This window comes from Vipera berus (assembly GCF_964194415.1).
Source record: "Vipera berus genome assembly, chromosome: 1".
NCBI lineage: Eukaryota > Metazoa > Chordata > Lepidosauria > Squamata > Viperidae > Vipera > Vipera berus.
This window is the reverse complement of record NC_138202.1, coordinates 358,888,005-358,912,758: the sequence shown is the minus strand read 5'-3', so window position 1 is coordinate 358,912,758 and position 24,754 is coordinate 358,888,005. Positions and strand designations below refer to the sequence as shown.

Below are 24,754 nucleotides of genomic sequence, written 5' to 3'. Positions count from 1 at the left end.
CTGCTAGTGGACCTCAACTCCCAGAATTCCTCAGCCAGGCATGCTGGCTGAGGAATTCTGGGAGTTGAAGTCTACAAGTCATAAAAGGGCCAAGTTTGAAGACCCCTGAACTAGACCTTCAGACATTGAGTGAGAAGGACCGCAGCCAGCAGAATTCTGGGAGTTGAAGTCCACAGATATTGGCTGAGGGATTCTGGGAGTTGAAGCCCACCCTTCTTCAAGCTGCCAATGTTGAGAAACCCTGATCTAATGGATGCCTTTGCAGGTCAGACGGCCCTCCACATCGCCATTGAGAGACGCAACATGTACCTGGTCAACCTCTTGGTCAAGAATGGGGCGGACGTCCATGCGAGAGCCCACGGGGAATTCTTCCAGAAGATCAAGGGGAAGCCAGGATTTTATTTCGGTAAAGTCGGGGGCCACGTTTGGAATTCTTGTGCCTTGTCCAAAAAACCCCCTTAATTTGCCTTTAAGACCCTATGATTGATGCCTCTGTTCTGATCAGCCTGATTTGAGGAAGTTGGGAACAGTTGGGTTGGTCTAGCTGACCTCTGAGGTCCCTTCCAGCCCTGTGATTCTATGTTCTAAGGGATTCCCGCGCAAGTCTCCCAGACTTCCTTCCTTCCTTCCTTCCTTCCTTCCTTCCTTCCTTCCTTCCTTCCTTCCTTCCTTCCTTCCTTCCTTCCTTCCTTCCTTCCTTTCTCTCTCTCTCCCTTCCTTTCTCTCTCCCTCTATTTCCTTCCTTCCTTTTTGTCTCTCTGTCTCTCTCTCCCTTCCTTCCTTTCTCTCTCCCTCTATTTACTTTCTTCCTTTTTCTTTCTGTCTCTCTGTCTCTTTCCCTCCCTCCCTTCCCTTCTCTCTTTCCTCCCTTCCTTTTTCTCTCTCTCTCTGTCTCTCTCCTTCCTTCCTTCCTTCTTTTTTCTCTCTCTCTCTCTCTCCCTCTCTCCTCCCTTCCTTTTTCTCTCTGTCTCTCTCCTTTCCTCCCTTCTTTTCTCTCTCCCTCCCTCCCTCTCTTTCCTTCCTTCCTTTCTCTCTCTCTTTCTCTCCCTCCCTCCTTCCTTCCTTCTTTCCTTCCTTCCTTTCTCATTCTGTCTCTCCCTCCCTCCCTCCCTCCCTCCCTCCCTCCCTCCCTCCCTCCCTTCCTTCCTTCCTTCCTTCCTTCCTTCCTTCCTTCCTTCCTTCCTTCCTTCTGCAATATAATTCCACCGCCCCAGTTTACTGGTCTCTCTATATGGGCCAACAGGGACACGGTGGCTCAATGGGTTAGGACGCTGAGCTTGTCGATCAGAAGGTCGGCTCTTTGGCGGGTCGAATCCCGAGTGCTGCGTAGCAGAGTGAGCGCCTGTTACTTGTCCCAGCTTCTGCCAACCTAGCAGTTCGAAAGCACGTAAAAATGCAAGTAGAAAAATAGGGACCACTCCGGTGGGAAGGTAACAGCGTTCCGTACGCCTTTGGCGTCTAGTCACGCCGGCCACACGACCACGGAGATGTCCTCGGACAAGCGCTGGCTCTTCGGCTTTGAAACGGAGATGAGCACCGGCCCCTAGAGTCGGAAACGACTAGCACGCATGTGCGGGGGAACCTTTACCTTTATATGGGCCACCAGCTTAGCATGAAAGTTTCTGAAGCTCAGCCAACATTTGCTGAGGGAAAGGGAAATCGGCCCTGAATAACAATTATTATACCTACAGATGTTCCTTCTGTTTAAGTCACGATTCTGCTCATTGTTTCACCCGCCTCTCTCCCGGCTGGTTTTCGGCCTGCAGGAGAGCTGCCTCTCTCTCTAGCCGCCTGCACCAACCAGCTCAACATCGTCAAGTACCTGCTGGAGAACCCCTACCAGGCGGCCAACATCGCCGAGCAGGACTCCATGGGCAACACCGTCCTTCACGCCCTGGTGGAGATCGCCGACAACACAGCCGACAACACCAAATTTGTCACCCGGATGTACAACGACATGCTCATCCTGGGAGCGAGGATCAACCCCACCCTCCGGCTGGAGGAAGTCGCCAACCGCAGAGGGCTGACCCCGCTCACCCTGGCAGCCAAGATGGGGAAGATACAGGTAGTCCTCGACTTACGATCGTTCCTTTAGCGACTGTTCGAAGTTATGACGGCACTGCAAAAAGTGACTTGCGACTGTATCGCAGCATCCCCATGGCCAATGTGACTAAAGTTCAGTCACTTGGCAACTGACTCATAAAGAATAGAATAGAATAGAATAGAATAGAATAGAATAGAATAGAATAGAATAGAATGGAATGGAATGGAATGGAATGGAATGGAATGGAATGGAATGGAATGGAATGGAATGGAATAGAATAGAATAATAGAATAGAATAGAATAGAATAGAATAGAATAGAATAGAATAGAATAGAATAGAGTAGAATAGAATCTTTAAATAGAATAGAATAGAATAAGAAATAGAATCTATATAGAATAGAATAGAAGATAGAGAATAGAAGATAGAGAATAGAATAGAATAGAATAGAATAAGAAAGAATCTTTAAATAGAATAGAATAGAATAGAATAGAATAAGAAATAGAATCTATGTAGAATAGAATAGAATAAGAAATAGAATCTTTATATAGAATAGAATAGAATAGAATAGAATAGAATAGAATAGAATAGAATAGAATAGAATAGAATAGAATAGAATAGAATAGAATAGAATAAGAAATAGAATCTTTAACTAGACTAGACTAGACTAGACTAGACTAGAATAGAATAGAATAGAATAGTTGAAGTCCACCCTTCTTAATGCATGCTGGCTAGGGAATTCTGGGAGTTGAAGTCCATGAGTCATAAAAGAGCCAAGGTTGCCTACCCCTATTGTAGTCCAACCCCCTGCTCAGGCAGGAAATAAAATCCAGGCGTCAGCATCCCGCCTCCTGTCTTCCCCTCTGCACCAGGTCTTCGCCTACATCCTCCGGCGGGAGATGAAGGAGCCGGAATGCCGTCACCTCTCTCGCAAATTCACCGAGTGGGCCTACGGACCCGTCCACTCCTCGCTTTACGACCTCTCCAGCATCGACACCTGTGAGAAGAACTCCGTCTTGGAGATCATCGCTTACAGCAGCGAAACCCCGGTGGGTCAAAGCTTTCGCCACTGGGCATGCTCCCGGGACCTTAGGACTCCCACTCCCAGGATCCTCCAGGCCTGGAATTCTGGGAATTTTGGGGTCCAACCTCTGGGGAAGGCCCCCTTGGGAAGCCTGGCTGGGGGCTCCCGGGATGAGGGGCTGATTCAGGAGGGTCACCTGGTTTCCTTTCCCCTTTATTAGGCCGTCATACTTGGAAGGACTTAGGTATTCAGAGATTCAGAGATTCAGATATTTGGATTTGGATTTGGATTTGGATTTGGATTTGGATTTGGATTTGGATTTGGATTTGGGTTTGGGTTTGGGTTTGGATTTGGATTTGGATTTGAATTTGGATGATTTGGATTCGGATTTAACTGATGATTTAGATTTCGACTAAGGGACGCGGTGGCTCAGTGGGTTAGGACGCTGAGCTTGTCGATCGGAAGGTCGGCAGTTTGGCGGGTTGAATCCCGAGTGCCGCGTAGCAGAGTGAGCGCCTGTTACTCGTCCCAGCTTCTGCCAACCTAGCAGTTCGAAAGCACGTAAAAATGCAAGTAGAAAAATAGGGACCACTGCGGTGGGAAGGTAACAGCGTTCCGTGCGCCTTTGGCATCTAGTCATGCCGGCCACATGACCACGGAGACGTCCTCAGACAAGCGCTGGCTCTTCGGCTTTGAAACGGAGATGAGCACCGGCCCCTAGAGTCGGAAACGACTAGCATGCATGTGCGGGGGAACCTTTACCTTACTTTTTTTTAGATTTCGATTTGGATTTGGATTTGGATTTGGATTTGGATTTGGGTTTGGATTTGCATTTGCATTTGCATTTGCATTTGGATGATTTGGATTTGGATGATTTGGATTTCGATTTAACTGATGATTTAGATTTGGATTTGGATGATTCGGATGATTCAGATGATTCAGATGATTCGGATTCGGATTTAACTGATGATTTAGATTTGGATTTGGATTTGCATTTGCATTTGGATTTGGATGATTTGGATTTGGATGATTCGGATTTGGATTTAACTGATGATTTAGATTTGGATTTGGATTTGGATTCGGATGATTCGGATGATTCGGATGATTCAGATTCGGATTCGGATTTAACTGATGATTTAGATTTGGATTTGGATTTGGATTTGCATTTAGATTTGGATGATTTGGATTTGGATTTGGATTTGGATGATTCGGATTCAGATTTAACTGATGATTTAGATTTGGATTTGGATTTGGATGATTTGGATTCGGATTTAACTGATGATTTAGATTTGGATTTGGAGTTGGATGATTCGGATTTGGATAATTTAGATTTGGATTTGGATCTGGATTTAGATTTAGATGATTTAAATTTTATTTGTTAAATTTATTTCCTCCCTTCTCACTCTAAAAAGAAGGTTTTGGTTTGGGATTTGGGTTTTTTTTGTTCATTTTTCTGCAGTAAGATGGGAAAGGAATGATTGGATTTAAATATACAACTCTGAGTGCAAAGAATAGATTTTATTTGCAAATGGGAGGAATTATTGATTTTAGTAGTGGGCTGCCTTATTTAGCCTGTCTCAATTCCAGCAAATGTATTTGATAAGTAGTTAGTAATCTTTATATTGGTACATTAATATACAGTAATATATTACTTTCTCTTTATCATCAATCTGTTTGACTGTCCCTCTGTCCCTCCATCCATCCAGGCAGCCTTATATCCATCCATCTCCCTCTGTCTTTCCTTCCATCCATCTGTCTATCTGTTTTTCCCTCTCCCTCCACCCACCCATCCATCCATCCATCTGTCCCTTCATCTCTTCGTCCCTCCCTTCCTCATTCCCTCCCTCCCTCCCTCCACCCACCCATCCATGCATCTATCCATCTATCCATCCATCTGTCCATCCATCCATCTGTCCCTCCATTCCTTCATCCCACCCTCCCTCTTTCCGCCCCTCTCTCCATCCATCCATCCATCCATCCATCCATCCATCCATCCATCCATCCATCCATCCATCCATGCTTGGGACATACAAACATATGTATGTATTTGCACATACAAAATCAATCCATAAATTTGTTTGGAGGTCAGTAGAGAAGAAAATAACTAGTTTTTGTTTAAGACGGATCCTGGTAACCCTTGACTGACCAAGTGGAAAAACTGAGCATTGCTCTTTGTGTGTGTGTGTGTGTGTGTGTGTGTGTGTGTGTGTATGTGTATTGTGAATCTCTTTTTTAGCAAAGCAAAGAAGGGCAGATGGGTTTACATCCAGCGTTGTCTTCCTTTCCGGCGATCATAATAGGTTCTTCCGCACGTCTCTGTGTGCAATTGTGGATTGTTTTCGTTTCCTTATTTATGAAAAGGCAAGGTCCGTCTGTCATCCTGGGGAATTGCAGGGCGCAGAAAAAAAAAGGACAATAAAATGAAAACTGCTCGGCGTAGCCCATCCATTCTCATACAACACTAACACTAACACAGCAGCCGAGTCATCAAACTTCCCAAAACAAAGAGGCAATAACAGTTGTGTTTAAAACATCTGGACAAACCAAAATCATTTGTCCTGGTTGCCAAAAAGACCTTGGTGCGCTCTCTTCTGCAATTTCCATTTCCCGAGTCAGGATTCCATCAAAGATTGGCATGAAAGCTGGCTGGGTGACTTTGGGCCAAACACCAGGAGACAGTGAGTTCTAGTCCCGCCTTAGACATGAAAGCCGGCCAGGTGACTTTGGGCCAATCACCAGGAGATGGTGAGTTCTAGTCCCGCCTTAGACATGAAAGCCGCCCGGGTGACTTTGGGCCAATCACCAGGAGACGGTGAGTTCTAGTCCCGCCTTAGGCATGAAAGCCAGCTGGGTGACTATGGGCCAGTCACCAGGAGATGGTGAGTTCTAGTCTCGCCTTAGGCATGAAAGCCGGCCGGGTGACTTTGGGCCAATCACCAGGAGACGGTGAGTTCTAGTCCTGCCTTAGGCATGAAAGCCGGCTGGGTGACTATGGGCCAGTCACCAGGAGACGGTGAGTTCTAGTCCCGCCTTAGGCATGAAAGCCGGCTGGGTGACTATGGGCCAGTCACCAGGAGACGGTGAGTTCTAGTCTCGCCTTAGGCATGAAAGCCGGCCGGGTGACTTTGGGCCAATCACCAGGTGACTATGAATTCTAGTCTCGCCTGAGGTGTAAAAGCCAGCTGGATGAGTTTGGGCCAGTCTCTCTCTCTCTCTTTTAGCCCAGCCCACCTCACAGGGGTGTGTGTTGTGGTGAGGAAACCAGGAGGAGAAAAGTGTGCTGAATTACATTCGCCGCCTTGAATTATTTGTAAAAAAGAATAAAGGTACGATGCAAATAAATAGATAAACGAATATAAAATAAACCCTCGGGGGGGTCTTTTCTTCCTAGAACCGCCACGAGATGCTCCTGGTTGAACCCCTCAACCAGCTCCTGCAGGATAAGTGGGACAGATTTGTGAAGCATCTCTTCTACTTCAACTTTTTCACCTACGCGGTGCATATCCTGATCCTCACCGTCGCTGCCTACTACAGACCCACCAAGAAAGAAGGAACGGTGAGACCACACCTCATTAAGCTTCTAGGGTTTGATTTTTTCTCTCTCTCTTTTACAGGTAGTCCTCGACTTACGACCACATTTGAGCCCAACGTTTTCATCGCTAAGCAAGACAGTGGCTTACCCGGGTTTCCCCCCATTTTTTACGACCTTTCTTCCCACCGTTGCTGGTCCTCCATCATCTCAGGGTCATACCTGATCACCCTTTGCGACCTTCCCAGCCGGATCCCAGCAAGCAAATTCAAAGGGAGGAAGCTGGACTCATTTAACGACCATGCAAAAAAGTCCTCAATGTACAACGACCCCAATTGAGCCCAAAGCTTCCGTGGCTAAGCGGAATTGGTCGGTGAAGTGAATTTGGATCCGTTTTACGATCTTTCTTGTGCCGGGTTGTTAAGTGAATCCCTGCAGTTGTGAAGTTAATCAAACGGTCGTTAAGTGAATCTGGCATCCCGCCCCCCCCAGATTCAGAAGGTCAGAAGGTCGCAAAAGAGGATTGTGTGAGCCCCGGATCCCTGCCACCGTCATAAATAGGAGCCCAGCCTCTGAATTTATGATCACGTAACCTCAGGGATGCGGCAACAGTCGTTAAGTGTGAAAAACGGTCACCGGTCACTCTTTGCAGTGTTGTGACTTTGAATAGTTGCCAAAGGAACGGTTGTAAGCCGAGGACCACCTGTAACTCACTGAAAAACCGGCAGTCATTCCCTTAGAAAGGTGGCTAAATGGGGCAAAACTCACTTCACCCATGTCTCGCTTAGCGACATAAATTTGAGGCTCCATTGTGTTCGTAAGTCGAGGACTATCTGAATTTGAAAATAGCAACCAGGATACTTCATCAGAGCTTATTCTCAAGCTGAGTGATCCGGTTTTTCCTTTCGGCAGTCCTCAATTTCGAATTTTGAATTTTCACGGTGTGTCTCTGCTTGCTCTCCGTTCACAGCCTCCATTTGCCTTTCGTCACACGACAGGCGAGTATTTCCGGGTCACTGGGGAGATCCTCAGCGTCTTGGGAGGTGCCTACTTCTTCTTCAGAGGGGTAAGAGTTTGGACCGGGCCCCCAGAGACCCCCTCCCACCCACCCCAAAACATGGGAGCACAAAAAAAGAGAGAACGGCACTTGGGACTCATCCATTCCTGCCCAGGGCATCGAAAGCTTGCAAATACGCGGAATCCTTGACTTACGGCTACCACCGAGCCCGTTGCTAAGCGAGACAGTTCTGAAGTGAGTTGTGCCCCAACGGAGGTGGGAAACAGGCAGTGGTGGGATTGAAATAGGTAAACCACCGGTTCTCTGCATGGATGCTGTTTCCGGAAGTCTGTTCTGGGCGTAGGTAACAAAAAATGAGCTACCGGTTCTTGCTGAAGTGGTGCGAACTGGCTGAATCCCACCACAGGAAGGAAGGAAGGAAGGAAGAAAGGGAGGGAGGGAGGAAGGAAGGGAGGGAGGGAGGGAGGAGTGGTGGGATTCAAATAGGTGAACAACCGGTTCTCTGCATCGATGCCGTTTCCGGAAGTCTGTTCTGGGCCTGAGCAACAAAAAATGAGCTACCGGTTCTTGCCGAAGTGGTGCGAACCGGCTGAATCCCACGGAAGGAAGGAAGGAAGGAAGGAAGGAAGGAAGGAAGGAAGGAAGGAAGGGAGGGAGGGAGGGAGGGAGGGAGGGAGGAGTGGTGGGATTCAAATAGGTGAACAACCGGTTCTCTGCGTGGATGCCGTTTCCGGAAGTCCGTTCTGGGGCTGGGCAACAAAAGATTAGCTACCGCTGGTTCTGCCAAAGTGGCACGAACCGGCGGAATCCCACCACTGGAAAGAGGGCAAAAAGCTGTGTGGGTGAGCCTCAGAAAAGGGGCCTTAGAGGTCATGTAGATCAGGGGTCCCCAACCTCTGGGCTGTGCACCGATACCGGTCCGCAGCCTGTTGGGAACGGGGCCGCACAAGCAGCGGGTGAGCGAGCGAGGCTTTATCCGCACAGGCGTGGGATCGAGCTGGCGTGTTTCTCGTCCCACTTTCCTCTCCTCTTTCTCCGTCCTTGCAGATCAAGTATTTCCAGCAGAGGCGCCCCTCTTTGAAAGCCATATTTACCGAATGCTACAGTGAGCTGCTTTTGTACGTGACTCGGAGAGATGCTTTGCTTTTCGGGGTGGGGGGTGAGGGGGGGTGGGAGGAAGGGAAGGGGGCAACTCTTCATTTAGCTAGTTTTTTTTCCCCTTTGGGTTCTGTGGGGTCTCTGAGCTTGGTGGCTTTCTTGCAGACGTTTCATTACCCAACTGGGTAATGCCTTCAGTGCTAGAAGGGAGGGGGATTTGCAAGGAGGAGGAGGAGGAGGAGGAGGAGAAAGGGGAATAAATGTGGGGTGCTTGGTGCTCTTTGAGCTTGGTGATTTTCTTGCAGACGTTTCATTACCCAACTGGGTAATGCCTTCAGGCCTAGAAGCGAGTAGAGTTTGCAAGGAGGAGGAGGAGGAGGAGGAGGAGGAGGAGGAGAAATGTGGGGTCCTTGGTACTCTCTGAGCTTGGTGGTTTTCCTGCAGATGTTTCATGACCCAACTGGGTAATGCCTTCAGGTCTAGAAGCGAGTGGAGTTTGCAAGGAGGAGGAGGAGGAGGAGGAGGAGGAGGAGGAGGAGGAGAAATGTGGGGTCCTTGGTACTCTCTGAGCTTGGTGGTTTTCCTGCAGATGTTTCATGACCCAACTGGGTAATGCCTTCAGGTCTAGAAGCGAGTGGAGTTTGCAAGGAGGAGGAGGAGGAGGAGGAGGAGGAGGAGGAGGAGGAGGAGGAGGAGGAGGAGGAGGAGGAGGACTGTGGGGTCCTTGGTGCTATTTGAGCTTGGTGGTTTTCTTGCAGACGTTTCATTACCCAAGTGGGTAACGCCTTCAGGGCTAAGGCGAGTGGAGTTTGCAAGGAGGAGGAGGAGGAGGAGGACTGTGGGGTCCTTGGTGCCCTCTGAGCTTGGTAATTGGCTTGCAGACGTTTCAGGACCCAGCTAGGGAACATCATCAGGGCCAGAGAACATGGGAATTACAATGAACGGTCACCGAGGTCCCAAACGCCGAGCGATAGAGAGGAGAGCAGAATTTCACGAGTTGCCCCCTTGCCCTCCCCCGATTATCCCAAAAGCTGAACGAGATGCCGGTCGGTCACTCCGGTCCTCTCTTCCTGCCCTGCTCCTCCCTCCAGCTTCGTCCACTCGGTTCTCTTGCTGGGCTCGGCCGTCCTCTATTTCAGCAGGCAGGAAGTCTACGTGGTGCTGATGGTCTTCGCCCTGGCGCTGGGCTGGTCCAACCTGCTGTATTACACCCGAGGCTTCCAGCAAATGGGCATTTATTCGGTTATGCTGGAGAAGGTGAGTCTGGAACGGAGGAGAGGGCTGGGCGGGCGGGGTTGCCTCGGATTAGGAGGGCAACTTCAGATTAGGAGGGCAGAAAGGGGCACGGGATTAGGTGCTCCAGATTAGATTCTGAATAGGAGGGCTGAAAGGGGCACGGGATTAGGTGCTCCAGATTAGATTCTGAATAGGAGGGCTGAAAGGGGCACGGGATTAGGTGATCCAGATTAGATTCTGAATAGGAGAGCTGAAAGGGGCACGGGATTAGGTGATCCAGATTAGATTCTGAATAGGAGAGCTGAAAGGGGCATGGGATTAGGTGATCCAGATTATATTCTGAATAGGAGGTCTGAAAGGGGAATGGGATTAGGTGATCCAGATTATATTCTGAATAGGAGAACAGAAAGGGGCACGGGATTAAGTGATCCAGATTATATTCTGAATAGGAGAACAGAAAGGGGCACGGGATTAAGTGATCCAGATTATATTCTGAATAGGAGAACAGAAAGGGGCACAGGATTAAGTGATCCAGATTGTATTCTGAATAGGAGGGTGGAAAGGAGCACGGGATTAAGTGATCCAGATTATATTCTGAATAGGAGAACAGAAAGGGGCACGGGATTAAGTGATCCAGATTATATTCTGAATAGGAGAACAGAAAGGGGCACGGGATTAAGTGATCCAGATTGTATTCTGAATAGAAGGGCAGAAAGGGGCACGGGATTAAGTGATCCAGATTAGATTCTGAATAGGAGGGCAGAAAGGGGCACGGGATTAAGTGATTCAGATTATATTCTGAATAGGAGAACAGAAAGGGGCACGGGATTAAGTGATCCAGATTATATTCTGAATAGGAGAACAGAAAGGGGCACGGGATTAAGTGATCCAGATTGTATTCTGAATAGGAGGGTGGAAAGGAGCACGGGATTAAGTGATCCAGATTAGATTCTGAATAGGAGAACAGAAAGGAGCACGGGATTAAGTGATCCAGATTATATTCTGAATAGGAGAACAGAAAGGGGCACGGGATTAAGTGATCCAGATTGTATTCTGAATAGAAGGGCAGAAAGGGGCACGGGATTAAGTGATCCAGATTATATTCTGAATAGGAGGGCAGAAAGGGGCACGGGATTAAGTGATTCAGATTATATTCTGAATAGGAGAACAGAAAGGGGCACGGGATTAAGTGATCCAGATTATATTCTGAATAGGAGAACAGAAAGGGGCACGGGATTAAGTGATCCAGATTATATTCTGAATAGGAGAACAGAAAGGGGCACGGGATTAGATGCTCCAGATTAGATTCTGAATAGGAGGGCGGAAAGGAGCACGGGATTAGGTGCTCCAGATTAAGAGGGCATTTTCAGATTAGGACGGCAGAAAGGGGCATGGGATTAGGTGCTTCAGATTAAGGGGGCTTCGGATTAGGATCCCTTCAGATTGAGACATCTTCCAGATTAGTGTCTGATTAGGAGGCCAAAGAGGATAACGGGTTTAGGTGCTCCAAATTAGGAGGGCTTCCAATTAGTTTCAGATTAGGAGGGCACCTTGTGCCACCTTTCTGCCCTCCTAATCTGCCACACCTGAAAGGGGGCCACCCCCATTTCCTCCTATCCTTGACAGATGATGCTACGAGACCTGGGCCGTTTCATCATGGTTTACCTGCTCTTCCACCTGGGATTTTCGACAGGTAAGGGAGGGTCAGACTGTAGTTGGGGGGGCGGGCGAGAAGCAAGACGGAAGAGCCACCCCCCGGCTGTGCGGTGTATAGGTTATGGCAGCGTTTCTCAACCTTGGCAACTTGAAGATGGGTGGACTTCAACTCCCAGAATTCTACGCTGGCTGGGGAATTCTGGGAGTTGAAGTCCACCCATCTTCCAAGTCAGGGCTTTTCAACCAGTGGTACGGGTACCCCCCCAGGGTACATGGGCACCTGGCAGGTGGTACGTGTCCATCCTAGAAAAGTGGTAGCAGGGGAGGGGAATGAGCTGAACTGGTGGCAGCACCGCACAAGCATGAACGAGAGACGGCTGGAGCTGCAGGGCTGTCAGGGTTCAGCGGAAGCGCCAGGATCAGCGCCAGGATCCAGCTGGAGCTCAGCGCTGATCCTGGTGCATCTGCTGAGCCCAGAAGAAGTGTCGATCAGCTGGAATGTTGCAGCATCTCCAGGGTCTTGTGACTTACATTCAGATGCTTGGCAACCGATTCATATTTATGACGGTCACAGTGTCCCAGGGTCATGTGAAGGGACCAAAACCTGCTGCAACCACCCAGCAGATGGGGGGGGGAACCAAACACCCCCCACCCCACCCCCGTTGCCAATCCTCAACAAAAATGCTCACAACAACGAAAACCTCAGCCAGGAGGAAGAGCACCGCCGAGCGGGCAGGCAGGTGTCTTGCTTGGCTCTGGCTTGGGGGGGGCACTTTTTTCAGGGCCATTGTAACTTCGAACAGTCACTAAGCGAACTGTTGTAAGTCGAGGACTACCTGTACTTCATCACTTTCTTCCTTTTTTTTTGGTTATCACGTTTTTGACCCCTTGCTAGACGACTGGTGGAACTCGGATGTTGCCATATCCTAAAAGTGGCACAATGGGTGAAAAGGTTGAAAAGCCTTGTTCCAAGTGGCTAAGATCGAGATACAATGGGTGATGGCATCAAAGTCCTTCGGGAGAAGGGCGGTATAGAAATCAAATTAAATTAAAAATTAAATTAAAGTGTTCCCCCAGTTCAGGGAGAAGTCTACCCGCAATTTTCCCAAGGAAGAAACGATTGAAGAAGGACAAAATGGAGTGGGTTTTAATTTCATTTATTAAATTTATTCACCGCCCATTTTGCTGTCACACGACAGTAGGACTTCAGGGAAGTTTAAATACAGGTAGCTCTCGACTTTACAACCGCTTGTTTAGTGACCGTTCGCAGTTACAACGGCCCTGAAAAAGGGGACTTAGGACCATTTTTCACACTTATGACCCTTGCAGCATCCCTGTAGTCATGTGACTAACATTCACATGCCTGGCAACTGATTCATCTTTACGACGGTCGCAGCGTCCCGGGGGGCGGGGTCACGTGATCCCCTTTTGCGACCTTCTGACAAGGAAAGTCAACGGGGAAGCCAGGCTCGCTTAACAACCTAATTTAACAACCGCAGAGTTTCACTTAACAACAATGGTGAGAAAGGTCATAAAACGGAGCCAAACTCACTTAACAACTCTCTAGATGAACTAAGAAGAAATTTCCTGACAGTGAGACCAATTAACCCGTGGAACTGCTTGCCACCAGAAGCTGTGGGTGCTCCATCACTGGAGGTTTGGAGGAAGAAATCGGACAGCCGTTTGTCTGAAATGGTATAGGGATTCCTGCCTGAGTAGGGGGTTGGACTAGATGACCTCCGAGGTCCCTTCCAACTCCGCTATTCTGTCCTGTTCTGTTCTATTCTCTCGTTTAGCGACAGAAATTTTGGGCTCAGGGGTGGACTCGCCCGTGAGCATCTAAGCAAAGGCAGAGGGGTTGGTCTAGATGACCTCTGAGGTCCCTTCCGATGCTCACTTTCACGCCTTTTGGTCCTCTTTCCCACCGCCGTGATGTTCCCTTTCGGGACAGCCGTGGTGACCCTGATCGAGGAAGACAACGAGGGCCGTCCGGAGATGGCCCAGCCGCTGGACGTCTGCCCATGCCCCGTGAAGGCCCGCCCGTCCTACAACAACCTCTACACCACCTGCCTGGAGCTCTTCAAGTTCACCATCGGGATGGGCGACCTGGAGTTCACCGAGAACTACCACTTCAAGTCCATCTTCATCATCCTCTTGCTGATCTACGTGGTGCTCACCTACATCCTGCTGCTGAACATGCTGATCGCCTTGATGGGCGAAACCGTCAACAAGATCGCCCAGGAGAGCAAAAGCATCTGGAAGCTGCAGGTGGGTAGCAGCCCCCCGCCCCCGAATCCCTCCCCAGGGTTTGGTTTCGAGGCGCAAGTGTGGGTCAGTTTTCAGGGAGGAGAAGCAAGAAGGCTGAAGGGTGTTGCGTCTTGCTTTGGACATAGTCACGCATACGAAAGCTGGCTGGGTGACTTTGGGCCAGTCACCAGGAGATGGTGAGTTCTAGTCCTGCCTGAGCCATGAAAGCCGGCTGGGTGACTTTGGACCAATCACCAGGAGATGGTGAGTTCTAGTCCCACCTTAAGTACAAAAGCAGCTGGGTGACTTTGGGCCAATCACCAGGAGACAGTGAGTTCTAGTCCCACCTTAGGCATGAAAGCCAGCTGGGTGAGTTTGGACCAATCACCAGGAGACGGTGAGTTCTAGTCCCGCCTTAGGCCTGAAAGCTGGCTGGGTGAGTTTGGGCCAATCAGCAGGAGATGGTGAGTTCTAGTCCCACCTTAAGCACAAAAGCAGCTGAGTGACTTTGGGCCAATCACTAGGTGACTATGAATTCTCTGGGGATTTCCAGAAACGCTAGGACATTTATTTATTTATGTATTCTTGTGTGTTTATCTTCTGCCTTTATTATTTTTATAAATATGGTAACTCAAGTCAGCAATCATAACTAATTCTCTGCCTTCCCCCTATTTTCCCACAACAACCCTGAGAGGTGGGTCGAGTTGAGAGAGAGTGAGTGATTGGCTCAAAATCACCTGGACAGCTTTCATGCCTAAGGCGGGACTAGAACTCACCATCTCCTGGTGATTGGCCCAAAGTCACCCAGCTGGATTTCATGTCTAACGCGGGACTAGAATTCACTGTCTCCTGGTGATTGCCCCAAAGCCCACAGCTGCTTTTGTGCTTAAGGTGGGACTAGAACTCACCGTCTCCTGGTGATTGGCCCCAAGTCACCTGGCTGGCTTTCATACCTAACGCGGGACTAGAATTCACTGTCCCCTGGTGAATGGCCCAAAGTCACCCAGCTGCTTTTGTGCTTAAGGTGGGACTAGAATTCATCATCTCCTGGTGATTGGCCCAAAGTCACCCAGCCGGTTTTGTGCCTAAGGCAGGACTAGAATTCATGGTCTAGTGGTGATTGGCCCAAAAGTCACCAAGCTGGCTTTCATACCTAACGCGGGACTAGAATTCACTGTCCCCTGGTGATTGGCCCAAAGTCAACCAGCCAGCTTTTGTGCTTAAGGTGGGACTAGAATTCACCATCTCCTGATGAATGATCCTAAGTCACCTAGCCCCTGATGTGTGCTAGAATCTTTATTATTAAATCAAAAATCATCAGTCAGGAAATATAGCGGTGCCTGTCTAAACTGCATCTGATTCCAGGGTTGGCTGTTTTTGCATCCACTTTTAGGATATGTTAAGCGAATCACCATAGGTGTTAACTGATTCATATGGTGGTTAGGTCAATCCAGCTTCCCCTTGGACTTTGTTTGTCAAAAGCCAGCAGGGGAGGTTGTAAATGGTGATGACATGACCCCGGGACAAACCTTGTAAACCTTGTAAATATAGGCTGGTTGCCAAGCACCCAACTTTTGATCCTAGGATTGCGGGGATCCTGCAACGGTCACAAGTAGAAGGAGCGGTCGTAAGTCAATTTTTCCGTACCGTTGCAGCTTAGAACGTTCGCTAAATGAATGCTTGTAAGTCGAGGACTACCTGTATAATTTTATAATTATATAGTAGTAAACCTGCATGACTTTGGTTTCCAGATTGGGCCTACCTCAGTGGTGGGATTCAGCCGGTTTCACACCACTTTGGCAGAACCGGTAGCTCATTTTTTGTTGCCCAGGCCCAGAACGGACTTCCGGAAGCGGCATCCATGCAGAGAACTGGTTGTTCACCTATTTGAATCCCACCACTGGCCTACCACGCAGGGTTGATCTGTTCTCTCTTGTTTCTGCACACAGCGAACCATCACCATTTTAAACATCGAGAACAGCTACTGGAATTGCATCATCAACTCTTTCCGGTCCGGGAAGCGGGTTTTGGTGGGGACAACCCCGGATGGCAAGGATGATTATCGGTGGTGTTTTCGGTAATTGGAGTTCTAAATTTGGGAGGTGGGCATCCTTCGAACTGGTGCCCATCAAAAAACCCTGCCCATCGCGTATACCTGTGGAAGAGTGTCGGCCTTACGAGGTAGACCAGATTGGAAACATGACTGATAAGCTAATTCTTATCGGGAGGGGACGGCCTCCATGGAAAACACGGTTAGTTTCAGAAAAGGTTCGTCTTGTACGGTGCTCAGGCTGTAAAAGAGGCAGCGGGTGTTTCGTACTTTCAAATCTGCGAGATTCTATTCCTGTAGCCTTAGAGCAGGGGTCTTCAAACTTGGCCCTTTTATGACTTGTGGACTTCAACTCCCAGAATTCCTCAGCCAGGCACGCTGGCTGAGGAATTCTGGGAGTTGAAGTCCACAAGTCATAAAAGGGCCAAGTTTGAAGACCCCTGCCTTAGAGTGAAATGAAATTATGTCGCCTGGTCTGTTTCCTCTCTTCCTCTCTCTGGGAAGGCTGACCCACCGTTAAAAGATGCCCATTTGTTTAAAAAAAAATTAAGTGAGAGCTGCCATCTTGACTTTCTTGCCTGCTCTCCTCTGTGGAGGTCCCTTTGAGAAGCTAAAGGTATCCCCCCTCAATTTGACGATCCTGTTTGTACATCATAAAAAGGAAGAGAGGGGGAATGGTCATGTATTCTGGGGGATATTTGCCAGCCAATTAATTGGCTGGCTAAATTAAAATTGTAATTTTTCCCTTGGTGCTTCGGACGTGCATGAGCAGGGTGGACGAGGTGAATTGGTCAACATGGAATACCAACCTCAGCATCATCAACGAAGATCCCGGAGGATGCACAGAAGAGCTGAAACGCAACCTGAGTTTTTCTTTCAAATCTGGCAGAGGTGAGAAGGTGGTCAAAGAGGCTAGTCCTCATTGTTATTCTGTCAGCTAACAGGGAGGATTCCTGTGTGAGTGAGGGGCTGAAGTACAGAAGTACAGATAGTCCTCAACGTACAATTGGGATAAGAATTTCTGTTGTACAGCAAGATGGCTGTTAGGTAAGTTGTGCCACCACCAAAAGACCATCTCGAAAAGAGATCACCTCTTGTGGATTGTTTAACACGCTTTCCTGCGCAGCAGGGAGAGTTGGACTAGATGACTTTGGGGGTGCCTTCCACCTGGATAATTCCATAATTATTCCTCTTCTTGAAATGATGATTAGGAAGGATTTTGTGGGATAATAGTAACTCAGGTTTTGGGGGCCTCCTTCAATTGGGGTTTGTCTGGCTTCAGGACATCAACCCTATAGGGAGAGATCCCAATTTTTGCAGAGCAACGTCTGCAAAAATTAAGATCTCTCCTTGCAGTGTTTACTAATCTCTGCAAAAATTGGGGTCTCTCCTTGTAGGGTTGACCAATCTCTGCAAAAGTTGGGATCTCTCCTTTTAGGGTTGACCAATATCTGCAAAAATGTGGATTTCTCCTTGTAGGGTTGACCAATGTCTACAAAAATAGTGATCTCTCTTTGTAGGGTTGACCAATCTCTGCAACAATTGGGATCTCTCCTTGAAGGTTGACCAATATCTGCAAAAATTGGGATCTCCCCTTTGGGTTTATTTTCTACAAGCAGGAGAACCCCAACCAAACAACGGCTGATTAATCTTGCAGATGCTCGCTAGGGAAACAGACTTGGGTTCAAAGGATCAGGCAAGCGACCTAACATTATATCTTAATTATTGTGTCAGTTTCAGGGAAAAACTGGAAGACCTTGGTGCCGATTCTAAGAGATGGAAAACGAGAGGGATCCCTCAAACCGATTTCGGAGGTTTATGCTGATTCAGACGAGCAAGATGTCCGGAAAAAGTCCCTTCCCAAGTTGGTCTAATTTTAATATTTGTTCCTTGCCTGTCTCTCTTTTGTGGTCCTGACTGAGTTATTACAGGAAGTCCTCAACATACGACAACAATTGAGCCCCAAATCCTCCAGAAGCAGTGAATGCTCCAACACGGGAAGTATTTAAGAAGAGACTGGACAGCCATTTGTCTGAAATGGTCTAGGGCAGGGGTGGGCAACCTTGGCTCTTTTATGACTCGTGGACTTCAACTCCCAGAATTCCTGAGCCAGCCATGCTGAGGAGAAATGGAGAGGTTGCCATACTGAGCCATGCCGGCTCAGGAATTCTGGGAGTTGAAGTCCACAAGTCATAAAAGAGCCATGGCTAAGCATGGAAACCTCTCTCTTTCTCCTCAGCATGGCTGGCTCAGGAATTCTGGGAGTTGAAGTCCACGAGTCATAAAAGAGCCAGCGTTGCCTACCCCTGGTGTAGGGTTTCCTGCCTGAGCAGGGGTTTGGGGTTGGACTAGATGACCTCCAAAGTCCCTTCCAACTTTATTATTATTATTATTATTATTATTATTATTATTATTATTATTATTATTATTATTATTATTATTATTATTATTATTATTATATTGCTTCGCAAGACAGTCATTAACTGAGTCTTGTCCCATTTTTACGACCTTGCTTGCTGCAGTTGTTAAGTGAGTCACTGCAGTTGTTAATAATACTGTTGTTAAGCTTCCCAGAAGGTCACAAAAGTTGATCACATGACCCCGGGACACGGCAACAGTCATAAATATGAGTCAGTTGCCAAGTGTCTGGATTTTGATCACGTGACCTTGGGGAGGCTGCAACCCTTGTAAGTGTGGGAAATGGTCATAAGTCCCGTTTTTCAGTGCAGCTGTGACTTCGAATGGCCACTAAACAAATTGTTGTAAGTCAAGGACTGCCTGCATTTATATCCCCTTGAAGGGTGAGGAGTGGAAGGTTCCCTAAACTAGAACAAAATTCAGGCAGACTTTCTCAGGAATGGTCAAAAAAATCAAGAGGGCAGCCCTGATAATCTGATTGAAGCCCTGCTTATTTTTTTATGTCAATTGTCGAGACTTGGTCGAGGGTGAGCAGGCTGACCTGGCTTGCATCACGGAAACTTGGTTGGGCCCAGAGGGCGGCATTCCTCTGGTTGATCTTTGCCCACCAGGTTTCCGGGTGCTGCACCGGCCTCGGGCTCAGGGTAGGGGTGGGGGAGTGGCTGTTGTTATGAGGGAGACCTTGTGTCCGCGGGAGGCCACCGTTCCCCAGATAGTCGGGTGTGAGTCTCTCTTTTTGAGATGCGGCCCTGGTGCGCAGTTGGGCTTGCTGCTGGTGTACCTTTCGCCTAGTCACGCAGCAGCAGCCCTGCCTGAGCTGCTCGATGTCCTCTCTGGGCTGGTGGTTGAGTTCCCGAAACTTATAGTTTTGGGGGACTTCAACCTACCATCGCTGGGAGGATCATCTGAGTTGGCTCGGGAGTTCATGGCTTCCATGACGGCCATGGACCTGACGCAAGTAATTTTGGGACCGACTCATGAAGGAGGCCACACCCTTGACCTAGTTTTTTTGTCTGGACGGTGGTTAGATGATCTTGGTGGGGGCTCTCCAATTATTATGCCCCTGTCATGGACCGATCATCATCTCCTGCGGCTGGTCTTCCGTTTTGCCACCCCCCGCCGTGGGTGTTTGGAACCACTTAGATGGTACCGCCCCAGATGCTTAATGGATCCCCAGAGGTTCCAGGCGGCGCTGGGGTCCCCACCTGCCTTCCTTGCTCACAGCTCGGCCGATGCCTTAGTGGAAGCCTGGGAAAGGACGGCCACTGAGGCTCTTGACCGAGTTGTACCCCTGCGGCCCCTGACCCGGTGCAGATCCCGTCGAGCTCCATGGTTCTCTGCGGAGCTCCGGGAGATGAAGCGTCGGAGACGGGGCCTAGAGAGCGGTTGGAGGTCCAGCCGATCCGAATCCGACCGATTGCGACTAAGAGCCTACATTAGGTCTTATCTCGCTGCAATAAGGGAGGCGAGGTCTAACCACTTCGCCACCCTTATTGCGTCCGCAGATAATCGCCCGGCCGCCCTGTTTAGGGTGACTCGCTCCCTCCTAAATCAGGAGGTGAGGGAGGATCCCTTGCAGGGTCGTGCCGAGGAGTTTAACCAACATCTGTCGGACAAAATCGCTCGGATTCGGACCGGTCTGGACTCTGACTGGGCAGAGTCTGACGATCAGGACACGGGTGGTCTTGTCGATATCACTTGGGAGGAGTTTGATTCTGTGACTCCGGAGGAAGTGGACAGGATCATGGGGAGGCTGAGCACCACCACATGTTTATTGGACCCGTGCCCTTCCTGGCTGGTCTATGCAGCCCGGGAGAGGACACGCAGCTGGTTCCAGGCAGTTATATCGGCTTCTTTGAGTGAGGGTATCTTCCCCGCCGTCTTGAAGGAGGCGGTGGTGAGGCCTCTCCTCAAGAAGCCTGCCCTGGACCCAGCTGTATTGAACAACTTTCGTCCTGTCTCCAACCTTCGCTTTCTTGCGAAGGTTGTTGAGAGTGTGGTGGCGCATCAGCTCCCTCTGGTCCTGGATGAAGCGGATTATCTAGACCCGTACCAATCGGGTTTCAGGCCCGGGCACAGCACGGAGACGGCATTGGTCGCGCTGGTGAATGATCTCTGGAGGGCTCGGGACAGAGGGCACTCCTCTGTTCTAGTCCTATTAGACCTCTCGGCGGCTTTCGATACCATCGACCATGGTATCTTGCTGCGGCGTCTCAGGGGACTGGGAGTGGGAGGCACAGTTTTACAGTGGTTCTCCTCCTATCTCTTGGGACGTTCGCAGTCGGTGTTGGCAGGGGGGCAGAGGTCGACCGCGAGGTCTCTCATTTGTGGAGTTCCTCAGGGGTCGGTCCTCTCGCCTCTCCTGTTCAACATCTACATGAAGCCGCTGGGTGAGATCATTCGTGGCTTTGGAGTTGGGTATCATCAGTACGCTGATGATACCCAACTTTTCTTTTCGACCCCAAACCACCCCAGTGATGCCCTCAACGTGATGTCCCGTTGCCTGGAGGCGGTTCGGGTCTGGATGGGGAGGAACAGACTTCAACTCAATCCCGACAAGACTGAGTGGCTTTGCATATCTTCATCCCGGGTTTATTCGGACATTCCACCTCTGGCTATGGGGGGTGAACTATTACCCCCCGTAGATAGGGCTCGCAACTTGGGAGTCCTCCTAGATTCACGGCTCACTCTAGAAGACCATATAGGAGCTGTGACTAGGGGGGCCTTCGCCCAGGTTCGCCTGGTGCGCCAGTTGCGGCCCTATCTTAGCCGGGATGATTTGTGCACGGTCACTCATGCGCTCGTGTCCTCTCGTCTGGACTACTGCAACGCTCTCTACATGGGGCTGCCCTTGAGGACCACCCGGAAGCTCCAACTGGTACAGAATGCAGCCGCGAGAGTGGTGTTGGGAGTTTCCCGATACTCCCACGTTACACCTCTGCTCCGTGAGCTGCATTGGTTGCCAGTTGTCTTCCGGGTGAGATTCAAGGTACTGGTAACGGTGTTCAAAGCCCTCCATGGCATGGGGCCGGAGTACCTCAGGGAACATCTGCTGCCGGCATCAAGCTCCCTGCGCCCTGTGCGTTCCCACAGAGAGGGCCTCCTCAGGGTGCCACCGATCAGAGAATGTCGATTGGTGGCCCCCAGGGGGAGATCCTTCTCTGTGGGCGCTCCGGAGCTGTGGAATCAGCTACCGGTAGAGCTCCGGATGGCGCCCGATCTTCGCTCCTTTCGTCGCGATCTCAAGACATTTTTGTTTGTACAAGCTGGCCTAGCCTGATGGGGATCGGTGGGGTTGTTTTATCTTTGGTCTTTTAATTTTATCTTGGGGTTTTTTAGAATTGTACTTCTATTGTTTTTAACTAGGGCAATTGTTTAATCTCTTTTTAATGTTTGTATTTGCTATTTTATTCTGCCCTGTGAACCGCCCTGAGTCCTCAGGGAGAAGGGCGGTATATAAATGTTATTAAATTAAATTAAATTAAATTATTTACTTATTTATTATGAAATATATTTTCCACCCTTCTCAAATCCAACGACTCTAGGCGGCTTACAACATAACAATTTAATGTAAGGATTTAATATTGGTTGAAGAGAAGAGAGGAAAAAGATATTTTAGATTTGTTCAGCTACTTGAACATACAATACTGGGGTTGGAAGGGACCTTGGAGGTCTTCTAGTCCAACCCCCTGTTCAGGAAGGAGACCCTATACTAGACTTTAAGACTTGTGGACTTCAACTCCCAGAATTCCCCTGGGAGTTGAAGTCCACAGGTCTCGAAGGTGCCAAGGTTGGACACTTCTGCCCTACACCATTCCGGACATATTTTGGAACAATCGTTCTTGAAAGATGGCGGGCTATCCTTGGCATGAGTTGTTTTATCAGGGAATTGTTCAGCAGGTGTACCAATGGAGTCAGAGATGCTGACACAAACTTGTAGCTTTATGTAAATAAATATATTTTACATATACAGAAAACTAGATAGTCAGGCAAACAGGGCATCAACACAGCGGGAGCATCATGAGGTAAATCAACACAGCAGGAACCTCATGAGGTAAATCACAGAGTACAAAAGGGTGCGCAGAAGGAAAAGGCGGGAAAAATGGGAACCTCCCCCTCCACACCCACAGCAACCAATCACAGCGTCTTCTAGTCCAACCCCCTGTTCAGGAAGGAGACCCTATACTAGACTTTAAGACTTGTGGACTTCAACTCCCAGAATTCCCCTGGGAGTTGAAGTCCACAGGTCTCGAAGGTGCCAAGGTTGGACACTTCTGCCCTACACCATTCCGGACATATTTTGGAACAATCGTTCTTGAAAGATGGCGGGCTATCCTTGGCATGAGTTGTTTTATCAGGGAATTGTTCAGCAGGTGTACCAATGGAGTCAGAGATGCTGACACAAACTTGTAGCTTTATGTAAATAAATATATTTTACATATACAGAAAACTAGATAGTCAGGCAAACAGGGCATCAACACAGCGGGAGCATCATGAGGTAAATCAACACAGCAGGAACCTCATGAGGTAAATCACAGAGTACAAAAGGGTGCGCAGAAGGAAAAGGCGGGAAAAATGGGAACCTCCCCCTCCACACCCACAGCAACCAATCACAGCGCAGATTGCCTCACGCAGGAGCCAGCACTCTCCAATCAATCAACCACAACTATGTGTTCTGGCGCATTGCACAACCCCCACTGCACCAGCTGCTAAATTTATATATCTTAACATATTTAAACACAGATTTGCTGGCCATCAGTTGGGGAGCCAGTAGTACTGGGTTCCTAACTGGGCAGTGGGTTGGACTAGTTGATCTCCAAGGTCCCTTCCAACTTTCTGTTCTATGACTGTCTGATACAAATCTAATTACGGTAGTCTTCAACTTATGACCACAATTGGGCCTGAAATTTTGGTTGCTAATTGACACAGTTGTTAAGTGGGTCGTCCCATGACCGGACCTGATTTCACGACCATTTCTACCATGGTCCCCAAGTGAATCATGCGGTCGTTAAGTGAGTCACAGAGTCATTAAGCGAAGCCAGCTTTCCCAATTTACTTTGTTTGTTGGAAACTGGCTGAGAAGGTTGCCAGTCACAATCAGGTGACTTCCAAGGTGCTGCAACCATCGTTATTCAGAGCCGGTTGCCAAGAACCCAGGTTGCGATCATGTGTTCACGGAGGTGGTGTAATGGTCATAACTCCGAGGATGGGCCGTTAGCCCCTTTTCCCAAAGCTGTCGTAACTTTGAGCTGTCTTGAAACGAACAGTTGTAAACCATGGACGGATGGGTTTATTTCTCCTTGTTTACTTGCAGCCCTGTCTTGTAATCCTTTGGATGGAAGTCTTGATGGACGACGTGACTCGTGCTGCTTCGACGCAGCGCGGCGCAATGCATGCACGCCGGAGGTCTTTCTCTTCTCCCGGGAGCATCAGATCTCATCCACACCAAACGTCTCTATTATCTATCTCCTGCCGTCTCAGCCTCGTGACCCCCATCTGAGTCATTCATTTCAGTGTTTTTCAAAAGTCCCCGAGAAAAACTTGCAAATTGCATTAAGTTGAGGGTGAAGGTTCGTCCTCCGAGCTTGTGGGTTGGTTTCTGAACATTTTGTTACCAGGCTAGGCAATGTCTCCAGCAGAGTTTAGAGGGTGTCGGTGTTCTGTTTATAAAGGATTCGGGGGTGGGTGGGTTGAGGGAGGGTCTTGGGATGGGTCTGGTGATGGGTCTGTTGTGAGTCATCAGTGAGAGTCTTGTGATGGGGAGGCTACCTCAGATCAGGATCATTGGGAGGTGAACTGCTAGTGATTGGGGGATTGTGCGGGATGGTTGAGGGGTTGGTGCTGTCTCGGGCTGGCTGTGTGGTGGATTTGGATTCTGAGGGGATTGTCGGCTGGTTGTCGGCCGATGTCTCTGTTGATGGAATGGCTTGTGGAGGGCTAGGCTTCTATGAACTCACAAGCGTTGACAGGTGGTAGCCCGGCCGGTGAGTTTTGCATTGCTCCGATCGAACCGGTGTTATTTGGTGTCGGTGTGGGTAGAGATTAAGGATTTGGCATCGTGGCATTGGACTGCCAGCCGGTGTTCGTGGATCCTGGTTTTCGACATACGTGATGTTTGTCCCACGTAGAATTGGTTGCAATTGTCGCAGTTGATTTTGTAGATTATATTGTTTCTTTCATCCTTCTGTGCCTGGTCTTTGGTTCTGGATAACTCTTGGTGGAGGGTGGCCCTGGGTTTGTGGCCTATTGCTATATTCCTAGGGATTGGAGAATTCTGGCAGTCATTTCCGACACCTCTTTTGGGTATAGTAGGGTTAGTTTTTGCATGGGTGGTTGGCTGTGCGGTGCGTTGTGGTTTGAGTGCTGTGTTATCTAGCCTGGTAACAAAACATTCAGAAACAAACTCACGAGCTCAGAGAATTAACCTTCACCCTCA

The 24,754-nt window shown here is 48.9% G+C and overlaps 1 protein-coding gene across 1 annotated transcript in view; it reads left to right on the top strand.

Annotated features, from left to right (window-relative positions):
* TRPV1 (transient receptor potential cation channel subfamily V member 1) overlaps positions 1-23,733 on the top strand; it is a 29,123-nt gene extending 5,390 nt beyond the window's left edge. Inside the window, exons 4-16 of the mRNA XM_081337944.1 lie at positions 266-406; positions 1,767-2,065; positions 2,915-3,091; positions 6,458-6,622; positions 7,566-7,661; positions 8,661-8,731; positions 9,803-9,968; positions 11,574-11,640; positions 13,555-13,871; positions 15,800-15,927; positions 16,673-16,791; positions 17,635-17,764; positions 23,633-23,733. Of these exons, the coding sequence (XP_081194070.1) occupies positions 266-406; positions 1,767-2,065; positions 2,915-3,091; positions 6,458-6,622; positions 7,566-7,661; positions 8,661-8,731; positions 9,803-9,968; positions 11,574-11,640; positions 13,555-13,871; positions 15,800-15,927; positions 16,673-16,791; positions 17,635-17,764; positions 23,633-23,645 (1,889 nt within the window). The 3' untranslated portion in view covers positions 23,646-23,733. The remainder of the gene's footprint in view (positions 1-265; positions 407-1,766; positions 2,066-2,914; positions 3,092-6,457; positions 6,623-7,565; positions 7,662-8,660; positions 8,732-9,802; positions 9,969-11,573; positions 11,641-13,554; positions 13,872-15,799; positions 15,928-16,672; positions 16,792-17,634; positions 17,765-23,632) is intronic.
* Positions 23,734-24,754: the final 1,021 nt, after the last annotated feature.